Genomic DNA, 22,237 nt, shown 5'->3' with positions numbered 1-22,237 from the left:
GTTGGAACCGAAGATCTCAAATTTGGACTCATCAGACCAAAGCACAGATTTCTACTGGTCTAATGTCCATTCCTTGTGTTCTTTAGCCCAAACAAGTCTCTTCTGCTTGTTGCCTGTCCTTAGGATGGACTCTACATGCCTGGTTCCCACCGTGAAGCATGGAGGAGGAGGTGTGATGGTGTGGAGGTGCTTTGCTGGTGACACTGTTGGGGATTTATTCAAAATTGAAGGCATACTGAACCAGCATGGCTACCACAGCATCTTGCTGCGGCATGCTATTCCATCCAGTTTGCGTTTAGTTGGACCATCATTTATTTTTCAACAGGACAATGACCCCAAACACACCTCCAGGCTGTGTAAGGGCTATTTGACTAAGAAGGAGAGTGATGGGGTGCTACGCCAGATGAACTGGCCTCCAGTCACCAGACCTGAACCCAATGGAGATGGTTTGGGGTGAGCTGGACCGCAGAGTGAAGGCAAAAGGGCCAACAATTGCTAAGCATCTCTGGGAACTCCTTCAAGATTGTTGGAAGACCATTTCCGGTGACTACCTCTTGAAGCTCATCATTTTGTATACACCTGCTACTGGTAGTGGCCACAGGAGAGTACTACACATCCTATTGATTTAAGTAGGTGGTGGATGTGCAGTACCAAGCCTCGGCCACTACCAGTAGACGGAGCAGCTCTGCAAGCGAGTACTTCCAGCCGCCGACAACGATAACAGCTGATCGGTGGCGGAGTCAGACCTTGGCTTATCAGACATTGATGACCTATCCTAAAAATGGGTCAAGTAAAAAGTAGTGGACAACCTGTTTCAGTAGTAAGGTAACCATTCCATATGTTTAACTTCTATCACGGACAGCATGGTGGCGCAGTGGTTAGCACTGCAGCCTTGCAGCGCTGGGGTCCTGGGTTCAAATCCCACCAAGGACAACATCTGCAAGGAGTTTGTATGTTCTCCCCATGTTTGCGTGGGTTTCCTCCGGGTTCTCCGGTTTCCTCCCACACTCCAAAGACATACTGATAGGGAATCTAGATTGTGAGCCCCAATGGGGACAGCAATGATAATGTCTGCAACGCACTGCGGAATATGTTAGCACTATATAAAAGTGAAGATTATTATCACTCACACCCTCCAATTTATTAGTAGTAGGTGAACTTGATTTATTTTACTTTATAGTATGTACTGTTTATCAATAATATATTAGAAAATTTGTATACTTTTTTTCCAACACTGGTTTGTGAAGGAAATGCGAAGCTTGTGTGGCACATTTGTTTATTTCCAAGCCTGTGAGGCTCTTGTGACTATAAACTGTATACCACAGTAACACAAATATTAGTGGAAGAAATCCTAAGTGTTTGGGGGTAGAAGGCTTATCTTCTGGCAGTGTTAGAACAAACTGTATATCACATCCCACTGTTAGTGATGTGTGCATTATTACTGGAACCACAAGCTAATACTCAGGCAGAGACCTGCGACACCTGCCTCATCCTCTATACCTGCAGGTTGCTAAGGCTAAATTAACTTACTCTTTTAACAGGACTATTTCACAGTTGCCAACCTCCTCTTATTTCTGAAGGTTTCACCTCCTAAAAAAAAAAAAAAAAAAAAAACACGGATGGAACAAATGTTTGTCACCTCCTACCTAAATGTCTATGCCTCCAAAACTGCATTACCGTAATGGCTTTGACTGATTATTGTGACCTGCATTAAAGGATTTGTCCACTACTGGGCAATCCATTGTTTATAACCCCAGGATTATTATGCAGAAAAATAATTAAAGAAAAAAAGTCCCAGTACATCCTGGGCAAGGCGCCATTCTCCTGATATCGGCTCCGTACATCCCGGGCAGGCGCCATTCTCCTGATATCGGCTCCGTACATCCCGGGCAGGCGCCATTCTCCTGATATCGGCTCCGTACATCCCGGGCAAGGCGCCATTCTACTGATATCGGCTCCGTACATCCCGGGCAGGGCGCCATTCTCCTGATATCGGCTCCGTACATCCCGGGCAGGCGCCGTTCTCCTGATCTCAGCTCCGTACATCCCGGGCAGGCGCCGTTCTCCTGATCTCAGCTCCGTACATCCCGGGCAGGCGCCGTTCTCCTGATCTCAGCTCCGTACATCCCGGGCAGGCGCCGTTCTCCTGATCTCAGCTCCGTACATCCCGGGCAGGCGCCGTTCTCCTGATCTCAGCTCCGTACATCCCGGGCAGGCGCCGTTCTCCTGATCTCAGCTCCGTACATCCCGGGCAGGTGCCGTTCTCCTGATCTCAGCTCCGTACATCCCGGGCAGGCGCCGTTCTCCTGATCTCGGCATGGTGACTTCCATCCATATGATGCTCCCTATGTCCATCTTCTTTCACATCTATGTCATCCTTATGTTCCTTCATTTTATACATCAACAAACATAATAGAAGACTGATACAATCATTGCAGTGGATGCCTCAAAAACGGATGCTGTACAGATGGTGTCCATATGGCATCTTTTTTTTTTTTTTTTTTTTTCTTTTAATGCACACATTGTTTAATGAACAAATCTGATCCACGTAACTGATCATAATAATGCACTTTACTTGTTTTTACCACGGACTACATTCATGTGAACTACCCTGTTCAATTGCCTTGGTCTGTGTGTGGTCAATTGACACACAAACAGCATAAGAGCGCTGCACTTTGGCTTTTTTTCATCAGCCCTGTAAAAAAATATTGAGCATATTGTACTGCTCTATTCTAATCAAGCTAAAAGTACCATGTTCTGGCAATTGGTGTGAAGCCCCCAATGATCTGTAACATATCTTCACTGGACCATACTTTTAAGTGTGGATGGCTTAATCCAAGTTTATTTTCCCTTCCCACATCACTTGCTGCTGGAGCATACACATTACATGTGCAAATCCAATCCAGAATCACAAATGGTGTGTTATTTGGACTGTAAAATGTATGAACCAGTGGCAACCCTGTTACCATAATTCAGTGCGGAAGCCAAGTACATTATCTTTTTCTAATCTGACAGGATACGTTTATTTCCCATTCTTGGTGCTAAATGTGACTCCTGCATGGACCACAAATGCTCATGGAAGTAGGATGATGAATGGACTACCATGATCATTTCGCTAACGCAGACCTGCACCCTTTAGACCAGTGTTTCCCAAACTCCGGTCCTCACGGACCCCACAGGTCATGTTTTCAGGATTTCCATAGTATTGCACAGGGGATGCAAGTATCATCAAGGCATCAGGAATTCTCTTACCTGTGCAATACTAATGAATACTTTTGTGTGCGATGTGTGCTGACAAGCGGGAGGGCAAGGACCAAAAAATGGTCCAGGACATTCTGCAGCGATCAGCGACCTCACAGCAGGGGCCTGATCGCTGCAAAGTGTCACACATAGCGACATCGCTGGTGAGGTCGCTGTTGCGTCACCAAAACCGTGACACAGCAGCGATCTCGCTATGTGAGACGGGGGCTTAAATGCGTCGTGTGTGATATGCCGCTGGGTATATTTAATCAAATATAGAATTTTCAAAGTGATTTGTGGCAATATTCCTCTTCATTTTTATGATCTGTTTATAGTCTGTGAATGAAAACAGTTTTGTTTTTATCCAGTGGCGGAAAAACCTGTACAGACATAGATGTAGTTACTTTAAGAGGTGGATACTATTGTATCCAGTCTAGACAAACCTGGCAGCAATACTTGCAAATCTCTTGGCCTGATAGTTTGCTGCTATGTATCTGTCTGGAGTACAGGCTGTTTATCTCAGAGAATCTTCTAGACTGGATACATTTGTAACTACATCTCAGGGTTTTTCATTCTCCATTGGATGACAGCAAGTTGAGATCTTAAAAATCAAACAAGCAATTTGAATACTAATTATTAAAGGTGTTCTCCTGCCGCTTGATATTGACCTATCGTAAAGATAGATGATCAGTATCCGATCAGTGCAGGTCTGCCACCCTCACCGATCAGCTGTTCTAGCTCTGGAGGCGGCTGGATGTAAACTATTCTGCAGTACTCTGCTGTAGCCACTACACATTGGACAGAGCTGCATTCATGGTTTTAATCTGGCCATCAGAGCTAATAACTTGATTGGTGTGGAGCCGAGTATTGGGCCCCTATCAGTCTGATATTGAAGACCTAGAGTATGGCATTATCATGTGGCTGGAGAACCCCTTTAAGTTACAGAAGAAGCTTTCTTTACATAAAACTGTAAACCTGGAAGACTAATTACCTTTCAGGTACTAATAGCTGGTAGATTTATAACATGCCGCTCTCTACAGTTTGTAGAAGCAGCCTTAGGCCAAGATAAGAAGGCCAGATGAAAACTGGGCTTTAAGGATGTGACCCGTGTGCTCGTCCACACAGTAGTTATTTTCTTCCGCAGACCATTGGTGTGGGTAAAATCCCTTGTTCACTAGCACATTGCCTTCCATTATCTTCCGTGCTCGGGTGGCTTATCACAAATGTCTCCACATATTCTCCCTTAGCTGTAGCATTATGCCTCCTGTTTCTCCGTGCTGCTTTGCCTATCCCCAAACAATATGCATTGTTATTATTGGTGTATGAGGCAATGTCCCAGGCACAGATGGTGTGCCTGAAATCTCCATTAATATGCATGCTCTTGAACTGGCTACCATTTGGCTGAATTGTGGGAGGTTCGTTTTACATTGAAAATTTCCCTTGATGATGCAGCATTAAAATCCAAGCGTTTACCCTCCGTCCTTTCAGCAGTAGCCAGATTTAAATTGGTTTGATGCCTTTTTCTTTTCAGGGGAAAAGAAAGGGGAAATGCAAACATGCTTTTTTTGTATTTCAAAGGCCTTGGATTGGTGTTTGCATAACGCAATTTGTATTTAAAAGGAGTTCATGTAGTGTTCTGGCTTTGACATGCAAATGGTGTTGAAAATTCAATTTGACTAACTTTGATGAGATTGCTGTGCTGGGTGTAATTTCTTCTGAGTTGTCAGTGTATTTCCAGAATAGTTATGTCAGACGCGCTGCTTCCATTGCACTAAGTGTTTTATATCTCACACATAGCGTTCAGTGTGTTTATGGGGGGAGAAACTAAGCATGGCCATGCAAAATTAGATTTCATGCAGAATGAGGATTCTTGTGGGTGCAGTTATGTGGTTAGCTGCCAACTGCATCTATAGAGACCAGCTATGCAGGGGACGTATATTTTATACAGTGTTTTAATAGTTTATGTATAAAATGTGTCCATAAGTAAAGCTCTGACACACATGCTCTTCTCGCATCAATTATTAGCAGTATGCAACAGCCTGTAAAGATGATAGTATGACTCAAAAAAGCGAGGGTGCATGTAATGCTTGTATACAGTTGCCTTATTCACAACTCGGGAATCCAGTAGTAGGACTGGTAATGAAAGAACTTTAATATATTCGCCTAGTGCAGTCTTCTCCAATATCCAGCGCCATTCCGCTCCTCTTCTAAGTGGCGGCATCACCTGTCAACCTATCCGGCTCACTCTATGCATTACAATGTGAGTCTGAGGCTTCATTCTGGTGCTCCATAGACCTACATTGTAAAAGCCACTTACAAGACACTCACACGGCACAGTGTGACCTGAAGAGCAGAACCGTGCTGGATCCTGGAGAAGGTGGCTGTAGGCAAGTATATTAACACACTGACACTGCAGTATATACACAGATTTAGCGGAAAATATTCATGGTAGCGCTTCTTTAAAGGGAATCTGTCACCAGTTTTTTTTTTTTGTTTTCCCCCCCCACCTAATCTGAGAGCAACACAATGTAAAGTCAGACCCTGATTCCATTGATGTCACTTACTCGGCTGCTTGCGGTAGTTTTGATAATCTCCTGCTGATAAAGCGGTGATTTATCACTAGTACTAGGAGTACTAAACCTGCTGCCATGTAGTCCTCCATATTCATGAGCTCTGTATAACCCCATCCCCACCACTGACTGGCCGCTTTCTGCCTATGCACAGTGTAACAGCTGCCAATCAGTGGTGTGTATGGGGTTATACAGAGCTCGGCATTCACAGGACTGCTAGTTCTGCAGCAAATAAAATGGTGATTTTATCAAAATGACAGCAAGCAGCTCAGCAAGTGATACATTGTTGGGATCAGGGCCTCTGCCCCTAACTTATACTGATCTCGGATGTTGTAGCAAAAAAGCTGATAACCGATTCCCTTTAATTATAGCAATTATCTACATTTTGGGAGATATTGCATGATTTGTGATAGAATGTCTTCTTTATATGACATTTTGTCATTTTTTTTCTTCCATTTTTACTACGCATAGACTTCTAACTTTTATTTGCATAGAGGTGAAAAACAAACCCCAGTAAGGCAACATTCACATCAGGTTTGATATATTTTGGGCTTCTGTCCATGGTAAACATCTCTGTAGGGTTACATTAGCCCATGGATGTGATGTGAGCAGAGCCTAAGCTGTGTACAGTAGAGGAGCCGCTATTTACACCATTTATCTCCGATGTGACGGCATGGAAGGGTCACATTGTTTCCGCTGTAGACTTCCGTATACATCCAGTGTCAGCAGCACATTACATCTACTGTGCTGTGTGCTCGCATACCTTTTCCTATACTGATGCTTCATAATGGCTGCAGGGAGCATTGTGCCTTTCTCCTGATTTCTTCCTGCTCTGTAACACTTTAATAGACCTTATTATCAGTTCTTTAACCATTTACTCCCAATCTGATATTTCTTTATTCTATATGTGCTGGGATGAGATTCTGTGTGGTCCCTAGTAAAGTGATAGCTGTTGGATGCCCCTTTTTGTATTTGTTATATCTGTAATTTCAGTATTGTATAGCTAGAGATAATTGAGAAGAGGTAGTGTTGCATTCTTTTTCATGTGTGTAAATTTCCATGTCTTTCAGAACGAAGCCAGTCCCAGTCCAAAAAGACAAAGACTATCAAATTCAGTCTTTGATTACACAGCACCATCGCCTGCACCATCACCGCCAATGCGACCATGGGAGATGTCATCAAATAGGCGGCCTCCTTCGGCCCGACCCAATCAGCACCATTTCTCAGGGGAAAGATGCAACACTCCTGCGAGAAACAGAAGAAGGTAATTGCAATTGAGGCTTCTGATAATGTAGATTTAAAGGCTATAGTGACATGGATGCATGCCATATGTATTCCTTCAGTGCATTCTGTGAAGAAATTTGTAAAAATTGCTGATCTAAACTTCTCAAGTAATTCTTAGTAAGGCTGTGTGCCCAAGATGCGTTTCCGCAGCTGCAATTCCGCTGCAGAAACGCTTAAAAAAACGCTTGGTACGCTGTGCACATGCTGCGGACATTTCCGCTGCGGATTATCATTGCGGAAAAAAACGCAGCACTAGGAATTGTTTTGTGGAAGCGCTGTGTTTTCGCCGCCATTGACTTGCATTGGACTGCATGTCATCCGCATCACTGAATCTGTACATGCGTTTCAATGTGCGGATGGTACCCGGGTTTGGAGAAGAAGAGACTCTCTCCTCTGGACCCGGGTACCGTAGAACCTGTAAAAAGAAGAATAAAATGAAAAATATACATTATACTTACCTTCTGATCCCCGGTGTCCTTGTCCTGGCTTGCCGGCAGCTCGCGGTAGACTAAAGGACCTGCGGTGACTTCATTTAGTCATGTGACGTCAGCGGTCGCGTGACCCGTCACATGACTAATTTAAGTCATGGCAGGTCCTTTTAGTCTACTGCGAGCTGCCGGCAAGCCAGGACAAGGACACTGGGGGCCATCAGAAGGTAAGTATATATTCATTTTTTTATTTTTTACCATTCTTTACGGTCACACTATATAAATCCATGCTGTTTGCATGGATTTATATAGTGTTGTCAAGCACTTTCCAAGTGATGCTAAAATCGCTTGTCAACCTGCATGCGGAAATGCATGTGAAGAACACTTCACTTCCGCTTGTCCCTGACAGGAAAAACGCATGTACAGTCTGCATGTACAATCTGCATGCGTTTTTTCTGGAAAAATCCAGAGCATTTCTGCATCGTGGGCACATAGCCTAATGGTGATATTGTTGTATCCTTGCTTTTACTGGTAGATGTGGATGTTACTGTACTGTGTAGGTAAACTGTATACAATATGTATGCACATATTGACCTACCAGCAGCTCGGGTAAACCCTATTTGTTTCCTTTTTTTTTTTTTTTTTTGGGATGACCGGTTCAGGCAGCATAAATTATATGACTAGATGACAGGTTCCCTTTAAAGGGAGCTTGTCATGTGAAAAAACTCTATTAACCTGCAGATATGGTGATAACCTGCAGGTTGATAGTATTCTTAAGCCATGTGGCTGCAGCACTGGGAGCCTGGCTGCTGGGAGGAAATGAACTATATTCCTCCTGGCAGTCTCTGACTTTAAGTTAGAGTTGTGACCGGTGTGGCTTCAGTCACTGCTCAATGAGCGATGGCAGTAACCATGCCCCTGCACTGACCTACACCCATGCTCAGCAGTGCATCAGTACGGAGCTGGCTGTCAGTCAGTGCCGGGGCGCAGTTACAGTTGCAGCTCAATATGTACTGAGCAGTGACTGAAGCCGCGCCTCTATGACTGAAAGCATGAAGCTACCTGGAGGAATACAGTTCATTTCCTCCTGGTAGCCAGGATTTCAGTGCGGTGGCTGCATGGCTTTAGAGCATGATTAACCCCATATCTGCAGGTTAATAGTGTTTTTTAACATGTCAGGTTCCCTGTAAGCTGGTTATACACTGCATTTCGGATGGCTATTTCTAAACACCTTTGCCATACATTTAAGCTGCAACTTGCTGATCAGTCGTTTTACTAAAAGCTGTTTCCATGGCTAAAGTTCTATTCATGGGATACACATCTGTCATGTAGAATAAATTTCTCTTCAATATCTGAACTGACTGATCTCCAGCCATCATTTGTGCTCACCCATGTTCGAAATTTCGGAAGCAAAAAGGGGTCTAAATCTGCCTTTTTGACAATCAAAACTCCCTAGTTTATGACCATCTTTAATTCTTGTACTTCCAGCAGGGTTTATGCACCACAGGTCGAAACATGATCCCTTTCACTTTGACTAGGTAAACTTATGATCGAATACAACATTAATCTTGTCTACCTGCACAAAGCAACAAGATAAGCTATTGTGTCCTACTTGCTTCATTATGGGAAAGGTTGCACCTGTCCAGCATTTTAGGAAATAATCGTGCAGAAGGGTTACCCCTCCTGGAGATAGATGGTTATATAATCGGCATATTGAAATCCAACATGCCTAATTCTTCTTTCCATAACATCTGCTGTCTGGGTATAGCTAAGAGTTGCTGATACCATCTAAATAGGACAGTCCACATTACCGTTAAACAGCCATTATAGTTATATACTAAAGGGGGAGAGAGCATAACAGAAATACAGGGAAATATTGACAGCCGAAACATTACTTGTGTAAGATCACTTGTTACTTGTTTTATGTTGTGTTACTATAATCTGAAACGATTTCTGTATTTGAATAGCCCTCCGGTCAGGCGACAAAGAGGAAGAAGGGATAGAATTTCTCGTCACAATTCCATTAGCCAAGATGAAAATTATCACCTTTCCTATGGTCAGCAACCGGCAGTAGAAGAACCTAGGGCTTTCCACCCACCGAATGTATCTCCACGTTTGCTCCACCCAGCTGCGCATCCACAACAGCAAAATGCTGTGATGGTTGACATTCATGAACAGGTATGAGATTTCTTCTAATTTAGACCTCTAATAATGCTATGTGCTATTTTTCCACTAGGTGTTTACTTTTCGCTCTAGAAACTCCCTTGAAATCACCTTGAGAGAGAAAAAAAAATAAAGACGTGTATAATATTATTCTTATTATAAAAAGTATTGTCACTTGCTGGGTCGGCGCTGGTCACTGCTCACAGTGCGCTCTCTTGCCGGCTCATTACTTCTGCTCAGAGCTGGCAAATGAGCGCACTGTCACTGTTTGTATTGCACAGTGGCAGGATCTACTGCTGGGGTGACAGTATTGCAGCGTTGGTGACAGAATCTGTTGAGCATACATCAGAATTGACAATTGATGCATTCTCAGTAGAGCAGGGACTAGCCCAGCCTCTGAAACTGACGTCACTAATGACTCTTAGTTTCAGGGAGGGGGCAGAGGCAGCAGTGTCTGCTCCTCTGCCCCCTGATGACTGTTTCTTTGACTATCCCAGCATTCACTGGGATTCTCAAACTGTGTCATCAGAGTAAGTAGTTAAAAGCTTTTATCTAGAGTAGGATCGGTAGGGAATTTTTAATTCAAAGTAGAAAAGTGATTAGATTATTAAATTGGCATTTAGGATTAAAATGGGTCATACTTTTGGACCTCCCCTGTAATTGGTAAAATCACCCATTTAAAAAAAAATGCTGGGAAGTGTCGCTAATGTCTCCCTAAAGGACGTGGCTTAGTAACAGCTATTTGGTCTGCACTTCAAGGTTGTGGGATCCCACAACCCACTGTGGCCACTCTCACAGGGAAAGATTGAGATCTCACATGTTAACCCAGATTTTGCACTTTGAACTAAAACTGCTATGTTTTAGAACTGCTCTGCAGACTACAGATCTGTCTCTAATCTCACCTTTTTCTCTTAACTCCTGGAACGGACTACTCTCATCTCATCCGCTATCTTTCAGATAACTCTTTTTACAATCCTGCTTCAGCTCTTTACACTCTACTGAAACTGTCCTTTAGTAGATCATTAAAAAGACTTGGATAACAGCTAATTGTAAGGCTGTGTGCCCACGATGCGTTTTTTAAGCGTTTCCGCAGCGGCAGAAACGCTTAAACGCATGGTAGAAGGTCTGCCATGTTCCCCAATGATAATCCGCATGTGCTGTGCACATGCTGCGGAAATTTCCACTGTGGATTATCATTGCGGAAAAAAACGCAGCACTACCAACTATTTTGCGGAAGTGCGGCGTTTTCGCCGCCATTGACTTGCATTGAATCGCTTGGATTCCGCATCACTGCATCTGTAGATGCGGAATCCATGCGTTTCAATGTGCGGATGGTACGCAGGTCTGGAGGACAGGAGACTCTCCTCCGGACCCAGGTACCATCGAACATGTAAAAAAATAAATAAATATGATATTTACCTTCTGATGGCCAGATCGCAATGGACTGAAGGACCTGCGCTGACGTCATCGTCATGTGACAGCAGGTCCTTCAGTGTAGTGTACCGCGAGCTGCCGGCAAGCCAGGACGGAGCGAAGCAAGACTGCGGGGGCCATCGGAAGGTAAGTATAGATTTATTTTTTTACATTCTTTGTGGTCACACTATATATAAATCCATGCCAGTTGCATGGATTTATATAGTCTGACCAAGTTGTCAAGCACTTTCCAAGTGATGCTAAAATCGCTTGGAAAAGCGCTTGATAACCTGCATGCAGAAATGCATGTGAAGAACGCTTCACTTATGCTTGTCCCTGGCAGGAAAACGTATGTACAATCCACATGCGTTTTTTTCTGCCAGGGAGATGCAGAAACGCTCAGGAAAAAATCCTGAGCATTTCTGCATTGTGGGCACATGTGCTAATGGTCACTACTCCCTTCTGATTCCCCTGGATCTCTCTGCAGCAGTTGATACTGTGGACCAACAGCTCCTCCTCCTCACTATTCTCCATTCAATCGGCCTCAAGGATACTGTTCTCTCTTGGTTCTCCTCCTACCTCTCTGATTTCTCCTTCACTGTATCTTTTGCTGGCTCCTCTTCTTCTTGGCGTTCCTCAGGGTTCAGTTCTAGATCCTCCTTCTCTTTTCACTGTACTCCGCCTCCACAAACCATCAGCTGATTTAGTTTTCAGTGCCATTGCTGATGACACCTATTTACATACCTTCTCCAGACATCATACGTGCAGCACTTTAAAATACCAGGGATTGTCTGTCTGCTTTCTTTAACATCATGCATTCCCTCTATCTGAAACTGAATCTGTCCAAAACTGAACTTCTTGTGTTTCCTCCCTCAACTAATCTTCTTAAACTCAAAATTGCTATTTCTGTTGGTGGTTCTACCTTATCTCCCAAGCTGCATGCTCTGTCTTGGAATTATATTTGACTTGGAGCTTTTTTTCTTCTATCCAATCACTCGATTGCTCATGTCACCTACACCTCAAAGACATCTCAAGCATCTGTCCTTTTCTTGCCTTCGACTACATAAAATCTCTTATTGTTGCTCTGAATCATTATCACCTGGACTGCTTCAACTTTCTACTAATTCATCTTTCTTACTAAGCTTTCCCCTCTCAAGTCTATTTTGGATACAGCAGCCTAGTCCTATTTCTGTTCAACCACTTCACTGATGCCTCCATCCTGTGCCAGTCATTGCACTGGTTTCCCTTCTTCTTCAGAGTCCAATATAAGCTTATCAATTTCGCCCACAAATCTCTCCACAGTTCTGCACCGCCCTATATCTCCTAATATGTATACCACACACACACACCCATGCTCTTTGTTCTGTTGATGATCTAAGAGTAATATCTTCTATAATCCGGACCTCACGCTTTGTCTCCAAACCTTCTCTTGTGTAGCTCAAGTTCTCTGGAATGCACTACCCCAGACATTCTAGTTAATTCCAAGTATACATGGTTTTAATTGTGCTCTAAACACACATCTTTTTTGACTGACCTATGACCTCCTCTCATTAATATAACTGTTCCTTGTTCTCTTTTCCTAACTTTCCCCAGAAACTAGTCCTAACTATCATCTACTTCCCACACCCTCCATGCACTCAGTAGCACTTTGTATCTGTACTTGGATACTGGCTGATGACAGGTTCATGTAGCTTTATTTGAATACCCCTACTTATTATACTGATGGCTGGACCATACATGACGAGCACTTTTTACCATTTACCTTTTGTGGCTCCCCTATTTCCCCATAGATTGTAAACCTGCAAGCAGGGCCCTCACGCCTCTCGTCTGTATTGTTGAGTAATGTTTTTCTGGATAATGGCGTATACTTTTTACTCTGTCCGCTCTGACTTGTAAAGTTCTGCAGCTTGTGTTGGCGCAATAGAATTAAAATGATTATCCTTTACTGAGATTTCATTCTAACGGTTACCGTTCAGTAACCTCTCGGTAATAGATGTAACAGTTTAGTTCAAAGTGTGCAATCTTGGAGATCCTGCGCTTTTCCGATGAGAGGGGCTGCAGAGTGTTGTGGGAATTTAGCAAAAGTTGGTTTCCTTAGACCATGAATGACACTTTTCAGCATTTTCTTAATTGGTGACTTTACTAATTAACATTCACCCCTCCTTCCTGCCCGGCTGTCCATTGTGTTGTTAAATAAAAGGGGCGGCCACAGATTGGATCATGGGTACTCTTCAGCTTCAGAACTTGTAATTTGATACCTGGCTTTGGATGATCTCTAGGTATTTTTTCCTGCCAGATGAGCTCACTCTTGCCTACCAAAAACAGCACAAGGGATCAGTGTCTACCTGTAAAGAGTGAATAGAAGGTTCCGAATTTACCAGGACAACTGAGAAATGAGGATGCTAATTGTACAGGCGGCTTGTCTCTTTTTCTTTATCCATCTCTTCCTGTGTAATTTTATGTGCTTTCCTTATTTTCATAACTTATTTATTGCTGCTTGTGTACTCTTTTTCACCTCCAGATTCACCAGGGCACAGTTCCGGTTTCATACACTGTCACAACGGTTGCACCACATGGAATCCCTCTTTGTACAGGACAGCACATACCTGCTTGCAGTGCACAACAGGTTCCAGGCTGTTCTGTGGTCTTCAGTGGACAGCACTTACCAGTCTGCAGCGTGCCTCCTCCAGTAAGTGAAGCACTCCTACATTAATATGGATTTTGGTCCTACATAAGCAGCCAGGCCTTCTGCTGTAGATATAAACGATTGACCAGCTTGCATGTGACATATATGCAAGTCACATGTTGAGCGCCAGTGTATCTGGTGTACTTAGCAGCTGAGCCCACTCCATACACAGTGCGTTGCCAGGGTTAAAAAGCCAATACCCACCTGAAAATGTAATCCCTTGATGCTGTGGTTAATTGTAACCATGACTTTAAGTGGCTAGACAGTAGGGAGCCCCTACCTGTGACTCAGTTGCAGGGTGCCATCATGTTGTCAGGCCCCCAGGGCTCCCACCTTTTTTCTCCTGATGCAGGACTTTATTGGAGCTGTGTAATACACTAAAATCCAGCAGTATAGTACTTTTAATCAAACCAGTTTCATGTTACCTAAGATATGTGAAAAAGATTGTTTAAAAACGTCCATGTAACTAAGGTGTGTGTGATGTGTTTTTCCACTTTAATTTTGGGGGTGACTCCAAATCCAGGCCTCCATTGGTTAATAAATTTGATTTCCATTGATGATTTTTGTGTGATTTTGTTGTCAGCACATTCAACTTTGTACAGAACAAAGTATTCAATGAGAATATTTCATTCATTCAGATCTAGGATGTGTTATGAGTAGTGTTGAGCATTCCGATACTGAAATATCGGGTATCGGCCGATATTCACTGTATCGGAATTCCGATACTTAATTCCGATACTTTTATAATATCGAATACCGGAATCGGAAGTTCCCATAATGCCTGCGCTCTGCAGTGTCTCTGAAGGATGACAAGCTGGATGGCAGCGCTCAGCTGCGATCCAGCTTGTCATCAGAATGCCATCCCAGCGTGGGAGAATTCTCCTGATTGTTTAAAAGCCGGCGCGCGGTAAAAAGCCGCCGGCTTTTAAACAATCACGCAGCCCCATACTGCTTCCCCGCAGCCTCCCACCCCGATCCTCCGCTCCCCTCGCCACCTCCCATCCCGATCGTAAATTAGGACCGGGCGGGGAGCGCAGCACCAAGGAGCGAAGGACCCGGGCGGGGAAGCCGGCAGTGAAAAGACTTCACCGCCGGCTTTCCCGTTCTGTGCTGCGCTTTCCCGCCGGTTATTTCAAATGAACAGCTGAGGTATCAGGTGATGCCGATCAGCTGTTCATTTGAAGTAGCCGCGGTGCCCTCAGAGGGTTCATGTGAGTTCATGCTTCACTGCATGAACTCACATCAACTTTCCCACGGCCGCACAGGTCAGCCTCACCTCCCAGACCCGTCATGATTAGTGTGTGTGCGGGGTGTGTGTGCGATGTGTGCGGGGTGTGTGTGCGATGTGTGCGGGGTGTGTGTGCGGGGTGTGTGTGTGCGGGGTGTGTGTGTGCGGGGTGTGTGTGTGCGGGGTGTGTGTGTGCGGGGTGTGTGTGTGCGGGGTGTGTGTGTGCGGGGTGTGTGTGTGCGGGGTGTGTGTGTGCGGGGTGTGTGTGTGCGGGCAGACATAGGCCGATGTGACACTACTACTCCCATCGGCCTATGTCTGTCCCCCGTCCACTCCTGCCAGCAGGATCAGCTCGATGGGAGCAGTAGTTCCCATCAGCCTGATCCTGCTATTTAAATTGCCCTACTGTGTCCCCAATAAATGTTAAATACATGTCATTGGTGGCCAGTGGTTACCTAAAAGAAATTAGTTCATACATTACCTGTCCCCGCCGATCGCCACCTAAAATAAAGTAAAAAATAAAAAACTACACCTATACTCACCTAGACACCTAATTCCCCGAAGCCATCGATCTCCTGTAATAAAATATAAAATAATAAACCACAACCTTATCCTTACCCCTCCGTAGTAGTCCACGAGTGTCCCACGAAGATCTCCAGTTCAGAGCAGCCACATAGAATGTGACCGCTCTGAACCGCTGCCGCCGCTAGAATGACGGGGCCGTAAGGGTTCACCGGAGTTCAGGCAGCGCTGCTCCGGTTAGCTCCTTTACGGCACTGCTGTATCGTGAGAAATTCCCACGGTACAGCACTGCCGTAAAGGAGGTCTCCGGAGCTGCGCTGCCTGAATGCACTCCGGTGACCTCAGTCAGTGGCTCCCGCTGCCGGGAGCGGACGTGTTCCCGGCAGCGTGAGCTTACAGCAGCCATGCACAGCTGTCACCATCTCCAGATGTGACAGCTGTGCATGGGAGATCAGCGCAGGAACGTGGACAGGTAACTATTATTTTTTTAGTAAACTAAGAATTAAATAAAATGGTGTTTTATTTCAAATAAATTATTTTTTTCTGGGTGTAGTGTGTTTTTTCTTTTTAACACTTTGTAGGTTAGTAATGGGGGTGTCATATAGACGGCCATCATTACTAACCTGGGCTTCATGGCAGCTGGCGCTGACATGAACCCCACCACTATTACCCCCTGCCACCGCACCAGGGCAGCGTGGAAGAGCGAGGCTAAGTGCCAGAATTGGCGCATCCTATGGATGCGCCATTTCTGGGGCGGCTGACGGCTGGTGTTTCTAGCCTGGGAGGGGGCCAATATTCATGGCACCCTTCCTGAGCTATTAATATCAGCCCCCAGCTGTCTGCCTAGCCTTTGCTAGCTATTAAAATAGAGGGGACCCCACGTCATTTTTTTTTGGGGGGTCCCCCATTTTAATAGCTAGTAAAGGCTAGGTATTCAGCTGGGGGCTGATATTAGTAGCCTGGGAAGCTCCGTGGGTTTTACCCCCTTCCCAGGCTTCAAACATCTGCCCCAGCCGTCTGCTTAACCTCCGCTAGAGACTAAAATTATGGGGGATCCCACGCCATTTTTTTTTTAAATAAATCCTTTATTTTAACACTAAATGACATTTGAGGACTTAATAAAGATGCAGTCCCTAAATTATTATTTATTTTTTAATAAATTTTTCCCAAAACTTTTGACGTGGGCTTCGCCATATTTTTGTATGCCAGCCAGGTACAGCATCCAGCTTCTATGAACGCGCCATTTTCCGGGGCGGCCGCGGACTGCAATTTTCAGCGGGGGGGGGGGGGGAGGGCAAAAAGCTTGGGCCTCCCTGCGCTGCAGATTCCATCCCCCAGCTGCCTAGTTGTACCTGGCTGGACACAAAAATAGGGAGAAGCTCCACGTTTTTTTTTTTTTAATTATTTCATGAAATTCATGGAATAATTAAGAAAAAAAGGGCTTCCCTATATTGTTGTGTCCGGCTAGGTACAAATAGGCAGCTGGTGGTTGGGGGCAGCCCGTTCCTGCCTGCTGTACCTGGCTGGACACAAATATAGTGTGAAGCCCCACGTCAATTTTTTTTTAATTATTTCAGGAAATTCATGAAATAATTAAAAAAAAATTATGTGGGGCTTCGCCCTATAATTGTGTCCAGCCAGGTACAGCAGGCAGGAACGGGCTGCCCCCAACCACCAGCTGCCTATTTGTACCTAGCCGGACACAACAATATAGGGAAGCCCTTTTTTTCTTAATTATTCCATGAATTTCATGAAATAATTAAAAAAAAAAATGTGTGGCGCTTCGCCCTATTTTTGTGTCCAGCCAGGTACAACTAGGCAGCTGGGGGCTGGAATCTGCAGCGCAGGGAGACCCAAGCTTTCTGGGTCCCACCGGCTGCAAATTGCAGTCCGCAGCCGCCCCGGAAAATGGCGCGTTCATAGAAGCGCCATCTTCTGGCGCTGTACCCAACTCATCCAGGGCCCTGGTGCGGTGGCTCACTGGGTAATAAAGGGGTTAAGGCCAGCTTGGCATTATCAGCTGGCCCTAAGCCCGAAATTCATGGGGTCACGCCAATATTAGACATGACCGCCATGAATTTCTAGTAAAGTATTTAAAAAAAACACAAACACCCAGAAAAAAGTCCTTTAATTGAAATAAAGACACAATTCTTTATTGTTCTAAATTAAACCATACTTACCGCGACACCCATTCCAGCTGAAGCCAACGATCTCCTGCAATAAAAGTAAAATAATAAAGCAACCTCATCCTTACCTTTCCATGGTTCCCAGGACAGCTTCAGCTCTGCTACATCGAGATGACAGGCTGGACCGCAGCAGAACGCTGCCATCCAGCCTGTCATCCCGCGGACACTGAGAAGCGCAGGCATGCTTGCGCTCCTCAGTGTCTTTCTGTGACGTCATCCAGATGAGCCGAGGTCATGTCCAATGAACTCAGCTCACCTCATGCACGTCACTGACAGCGTGGGAAAATTCTCCTGCACTCAGCGCTTCAGCGTGAGAATTCTCCCACGCTGTCAGTGACGTGCATGAGGTGCGCCGAGTTCATGGGACATGACCTCACCTCATGCACGTCACTGACAGCGTGGGAAAATTCTCACGCTGAAGCGCTGAGTGCAGGAGAATTCTCCCACGCTGTCAGTGACGTACATGAGGTGAGCCGAGTTCATTGTCGGCTCATCTGGATGCCGTCACAGCCAGACACTGAGGAGTGGAAGTATGCCTGCGCTTCTCAGTGTCTGCGGGATGACAGGCTGGATGGCAGCGTTCTGCTGCGGTCCAGCCTGTCATCTCGATGTAGCAGAGCTGGAGCCGTCGTGGGAGCCATGGAAAGGTAAGGATGAGGTTGCTTTATTATTTTTCTTTTATTGCAGGAGATCGTTGGCTTCAGCTGGAATGGGCGTGATGGTAAGTATGGTTTAATTTAGAACAATAAAGAATTGTGTGTTTATTTCAATTAAAGGACTTTTTTCTGGGTGTTTGTGTTTTTTTTAAATACTTTACTAGAAATTCATGGTGGTCATGTCTAATATTGGCGTGACCCCATGAATTTCGGGCTTAGGGCCAGCTGATAATGCCAAGCTGGCCTTAACCCCTTTATTACCCAGTGAGCCACCGCATCAGGGCCCTGGATGAGTTGGGTACAGCGCCAGAAGATGGCGCTTCTATGAACGCGCCATTTTCCGGGGCGGCTGCGGACTGCAATTTGCAGCGGGTGGGGCCCAGAAAGCTTGGGCCTCCCTGCGCTGCAGATTCCAGCCCCCAGCTGCCTAGTTGTACCTGGCTGGACACAAAAATAGGGCGAAGCTCCACGTTTTTTTTTTTTTAAATTCATGAAATTCATGGAATAATTCAGAAAAAAAGGGCTTCCCTATATTGTTGTGTCCGGCTAGGTACAAATAGGCTGCTGGTGGTTGGGGGCAGCCCGTTCCTGCCTGCTGTACCTGACTGGACACAAATATAGGGCGAAGCCCCACATCAATTTTTTTAAATTATTTCATGAATTTCCTGAAATGATTTAAAAAAAATTGACGTGGGGCTTCGCACTATATTTGTGTCCAGCCAGGTACAGCAGGCAGGAACGGGCTGCCCCCAACCACCAGCTGCCTATTTGTACCTGGTTGGACACAACAATATAGGGAAGCCCTTTTTTTCTTAATTATTTCATGAATTTCATGAAATAATTAAAAAAAAAAAATACGTGAAGCTTCTCCCTATTTTTGTGTCCAGCCAGGTACAACTAGGCAGCTGGGGGATGGAATCTGCAGCGCAGGGAGGCCCAAGCTTTCTGCCCCCCCCCTCCCCCCGCTGAAAATTGCAGTGCGCAGCCACCCCGGAAAATGGCGCGTTCATAGAAGCTGGATGCTGTACCTGGCTGGCATACAAAAATATGGCGAAGCCCACGTCAAAAGTTTTGGGAAAAATTAATTAAAAAATAAATAATAATTTAGGGACTGCATCTTTATTAACTCCTCAAATGTCATTTAGTGTTAAAATAAAGGACTTATTTTAAAAAAAATTGACGTGGGGCTTCGCCCTATATTTGTGTCCAGCCAGGTACAGCAGGCAGGAACAGGCTGCCCCCAACCACCAGCTGCCTATTTGTACCTGGCCGGACACAACAATATAGGGAAGCCCTTTTTTAAAAAAATTATTTCATGAAATAATTAAAAAAAAATTGACGTGGGGCTTCGCACTATATTTGTGTCCAGCCAGGTACAGCAGGCAGGAATGGGCTGCCCCCAACCACCAGCTGCCTATTTGTACCTGGTTGGACACAACAATATAGGGAAGCCCTTTTTTTCTTAATTATTCCATGAATTTCATGAAATAATTTTAAAAAAAAATGCGTGGGGCTTCGCCCTATTTTTGTGCCCAGCCAGATACAACTAGGCAGCTGGGGGCTGGAATCCGCAGCGCAGGGAGACCCAAGCTTTCTGGGCCACCCCCGCTGCAAATTGCAGTCCGCAGCCGCCCCAGAAAATGGCGCGTTCATAGAAGCGCCATCTTCTGGCGCTGTACCCAACTCATCCAGGGCCCTGGTGCGGTGGCTCACTGGGTAATAAAGGGGTTAAGGCCAGCTTGGCATTATCAGCTGGCCCTAAGCCCAAAATTCATGGGGTCACGCCAATATTAGACATGACCACCATGAATTTCTAGTAAAGTATTTAAAAAAACACAACACCCAGAAAAAAGTCCTTTAATTGAAATAAACACACAATTCTTTATTGTTCTAAATTAAACCATACTTACCACCACGCCCATTCCAGCTGAAGCCAACGATCTCCTGCAATAAAAGTAAAATAATAAAGCAACCTCATCCTTACCTTTCCATGGTTCCCATGACAGCTTCAGCTCTGCTACATCGAGATGACAGGCTGGACCGCAGCAGAACGCTGCCATCCAGCCTGTCATCCCGCAGACACTGAGAAGCGCAGGCATACTTCCACTCCTCAGTGTCTGGCTGTGACGGCATCCAGATGAGCCGAGGTCATGTCCAATGAACTCCGCTCACTTCATGTACGTCACTGACAGCGTGGGAAAATTCTCCTGCACTCAGCACTTCAGCGTGAGAATTTTCCCACGCTGTCAGTGACGTGCATGAGGTGAGCTGAGTTCATTGGACATGACCTCACCTCATGTATGTCACTGACAGCGTGGGAGAATTCTCACGCTGAAGCGCTGAGTGCAGGAGAATTTTCCCACGCTGTCAGTGACGTGCATGAGGTGAGCTGAGTTCATTGGACATGAACTCGGCTCATCTGGATGACGTCACAGAGAGACACTGAGGAGCGCAAGCATGCCTGCGCTTCTCAGTGTCCGCGGGATGACAGGCTGGATGGCAGCTTTCTGCTGCGGTCCAGCCTGTCATCTCGATGTAGCAGAGCTGGAGCTGTCCTGGGAACCATCGAAAGGTAAGGATGAGGTTGCTTTATTATTTTTCTTTTATTGCAGGAGATCGTTGGCTTCAGCTGGAATGGGCGTGATGGTAAGTATGGTTTAATTTAGAACAATAAAGAATTGTGTCTTTATTTCAATTAAAGGACTTTACTCTGGGTGTTTGTGTTTTCTTTTAACTTTGACTATGGGGTTAGTAATGGGGGTGTCTTATAGACGCCTCTCCATTACTAACCTGGGCTTGATGTCAGCTGGCATTATAAGCTGACATCAACCCCAACCCTATTACCCCCTGCCACCGCACCAGGGCAGCGTGGAAGAGCGAGGCTAAGTGCCAGAATTGGCGCATCCTATGGATGCGCCATTTCTGGGGCGGCTGACGGCTGGTGTTTCTAGCCTGGGAGGGGGCCAATATTCATGGCACCCTTCCTGGGCTATTAATATCGGCCCCCAGCTGTCTGCCTAGCCTGTGCTAGCTATTAAATTAGGGGGGACCCCACGTCATTTTTTTTGGGGGGTCCCCCATTTTAATAGCTAGTAAAGGCTAGGTATTCAGCTGGGGGCTGATATTAGTAGCCTGGGAAGCTCCGTGGGTATTACCCCCTTCCCAGGCTTCAAACATTTGCCCCAGCTGTCTGCTTAACCTCCGCTAGAGCCTAAAATTAAGGGGAACCCCACGCCAATTTTTTTTTAAATAAATCCTTTATTTTAACACTAAATGACAAGTACAGTAATCAACACTGTCACTGTACTTCATATATATGTGACTGACATGTTTTTATCTATCTAATCTATGTGTGATTCTCTATTCCTTCTATTCTAAATTGTCGGGTACAGATGCTGAGTTGCCGGCCGGCTTTCTTAAAGAGACGGTGCATGAAAACACTATTATTTTTTTAAATAAATCCTTTACACTAAATGACAAGTTCTGTAAGCAACACTGTCACTGTACTTCTTATATATGTGACTGACATGTTTCTATCTATCTAATCTATGTGTGAAGCTCTATTCTGTCTGTTATAAATTGTCGGGTACAGATGCTGAATTGCCGGCCGGCTTTTTTAAAGAGACGGTGCACGAAAACACTAATATTTTTTTTAATAAATCCTTTACACTAAATGACAAGTACAGTAAGCAACACTGTCACTGTACTTCATATATATGTGACTGACATGTTTCTATCTATCTAATCTATGTGTGAAGCTCTATTCTTTCTGTTGTAAATTGTCGGGTACCGGTGTATGCCGCTGATGAATTGCCGGCTTTTCATGTCATTCTACATTATTCTTAGTTGTTTTACTTCATG

General features: G+C 45.1%; 1 protein-coding gene across 3 annotated transcripts in view; it reads left to right on the top strand.

Annotated features, from left to right (window-relative positions):
* RNF38 (ring finger protein 38) overlaps positions 1-22,237 on the top strand; it is a 344,651-nt gene that overhangs the window by 308,028 nt on the left and 14,386 nt on the right. For all 3 annotated transcript variants that reach the window (XM_073662472.1, XM_073662465.1, XM_073662480.1), the window contains 3 exons: positions 6,881-7,074; positions 9,490-9,700; positions 13,620-13,787. In XM_073662472.1, the coding sequence (XP_073518573.1) occupies positions 6,881-7,074; positions 9,490-9,700; positions 13,620-13,787 (573 nt within the window). The remainder of the gene's footprint in view (positions 1-6,880; positions 7,075-9,489; positions 9,701-13,619; positions 13,788-22,237) is intronic.

This window comes from Phyllobates terribilis, unplaced genomic scaffold (genome assembly GCF_046119375.1).
Source record: "Phyllobates terribilis strain yellow unplaced genomic scaffold, ASM4611937v1 Scaffold_1__5_contigs__length_1240528914, whole genome shotgun sequence".
NCBI lineage: Eukaryota > Metazoa > Chordata > Amphibia > Anura > Dendrobatidae > Phyllobates > Phyllobates terribilis.
Note: the sequence above shows the minus strand (reverse complement) of the source record. Positions and strands in the feature narration are given on the sequence as shown.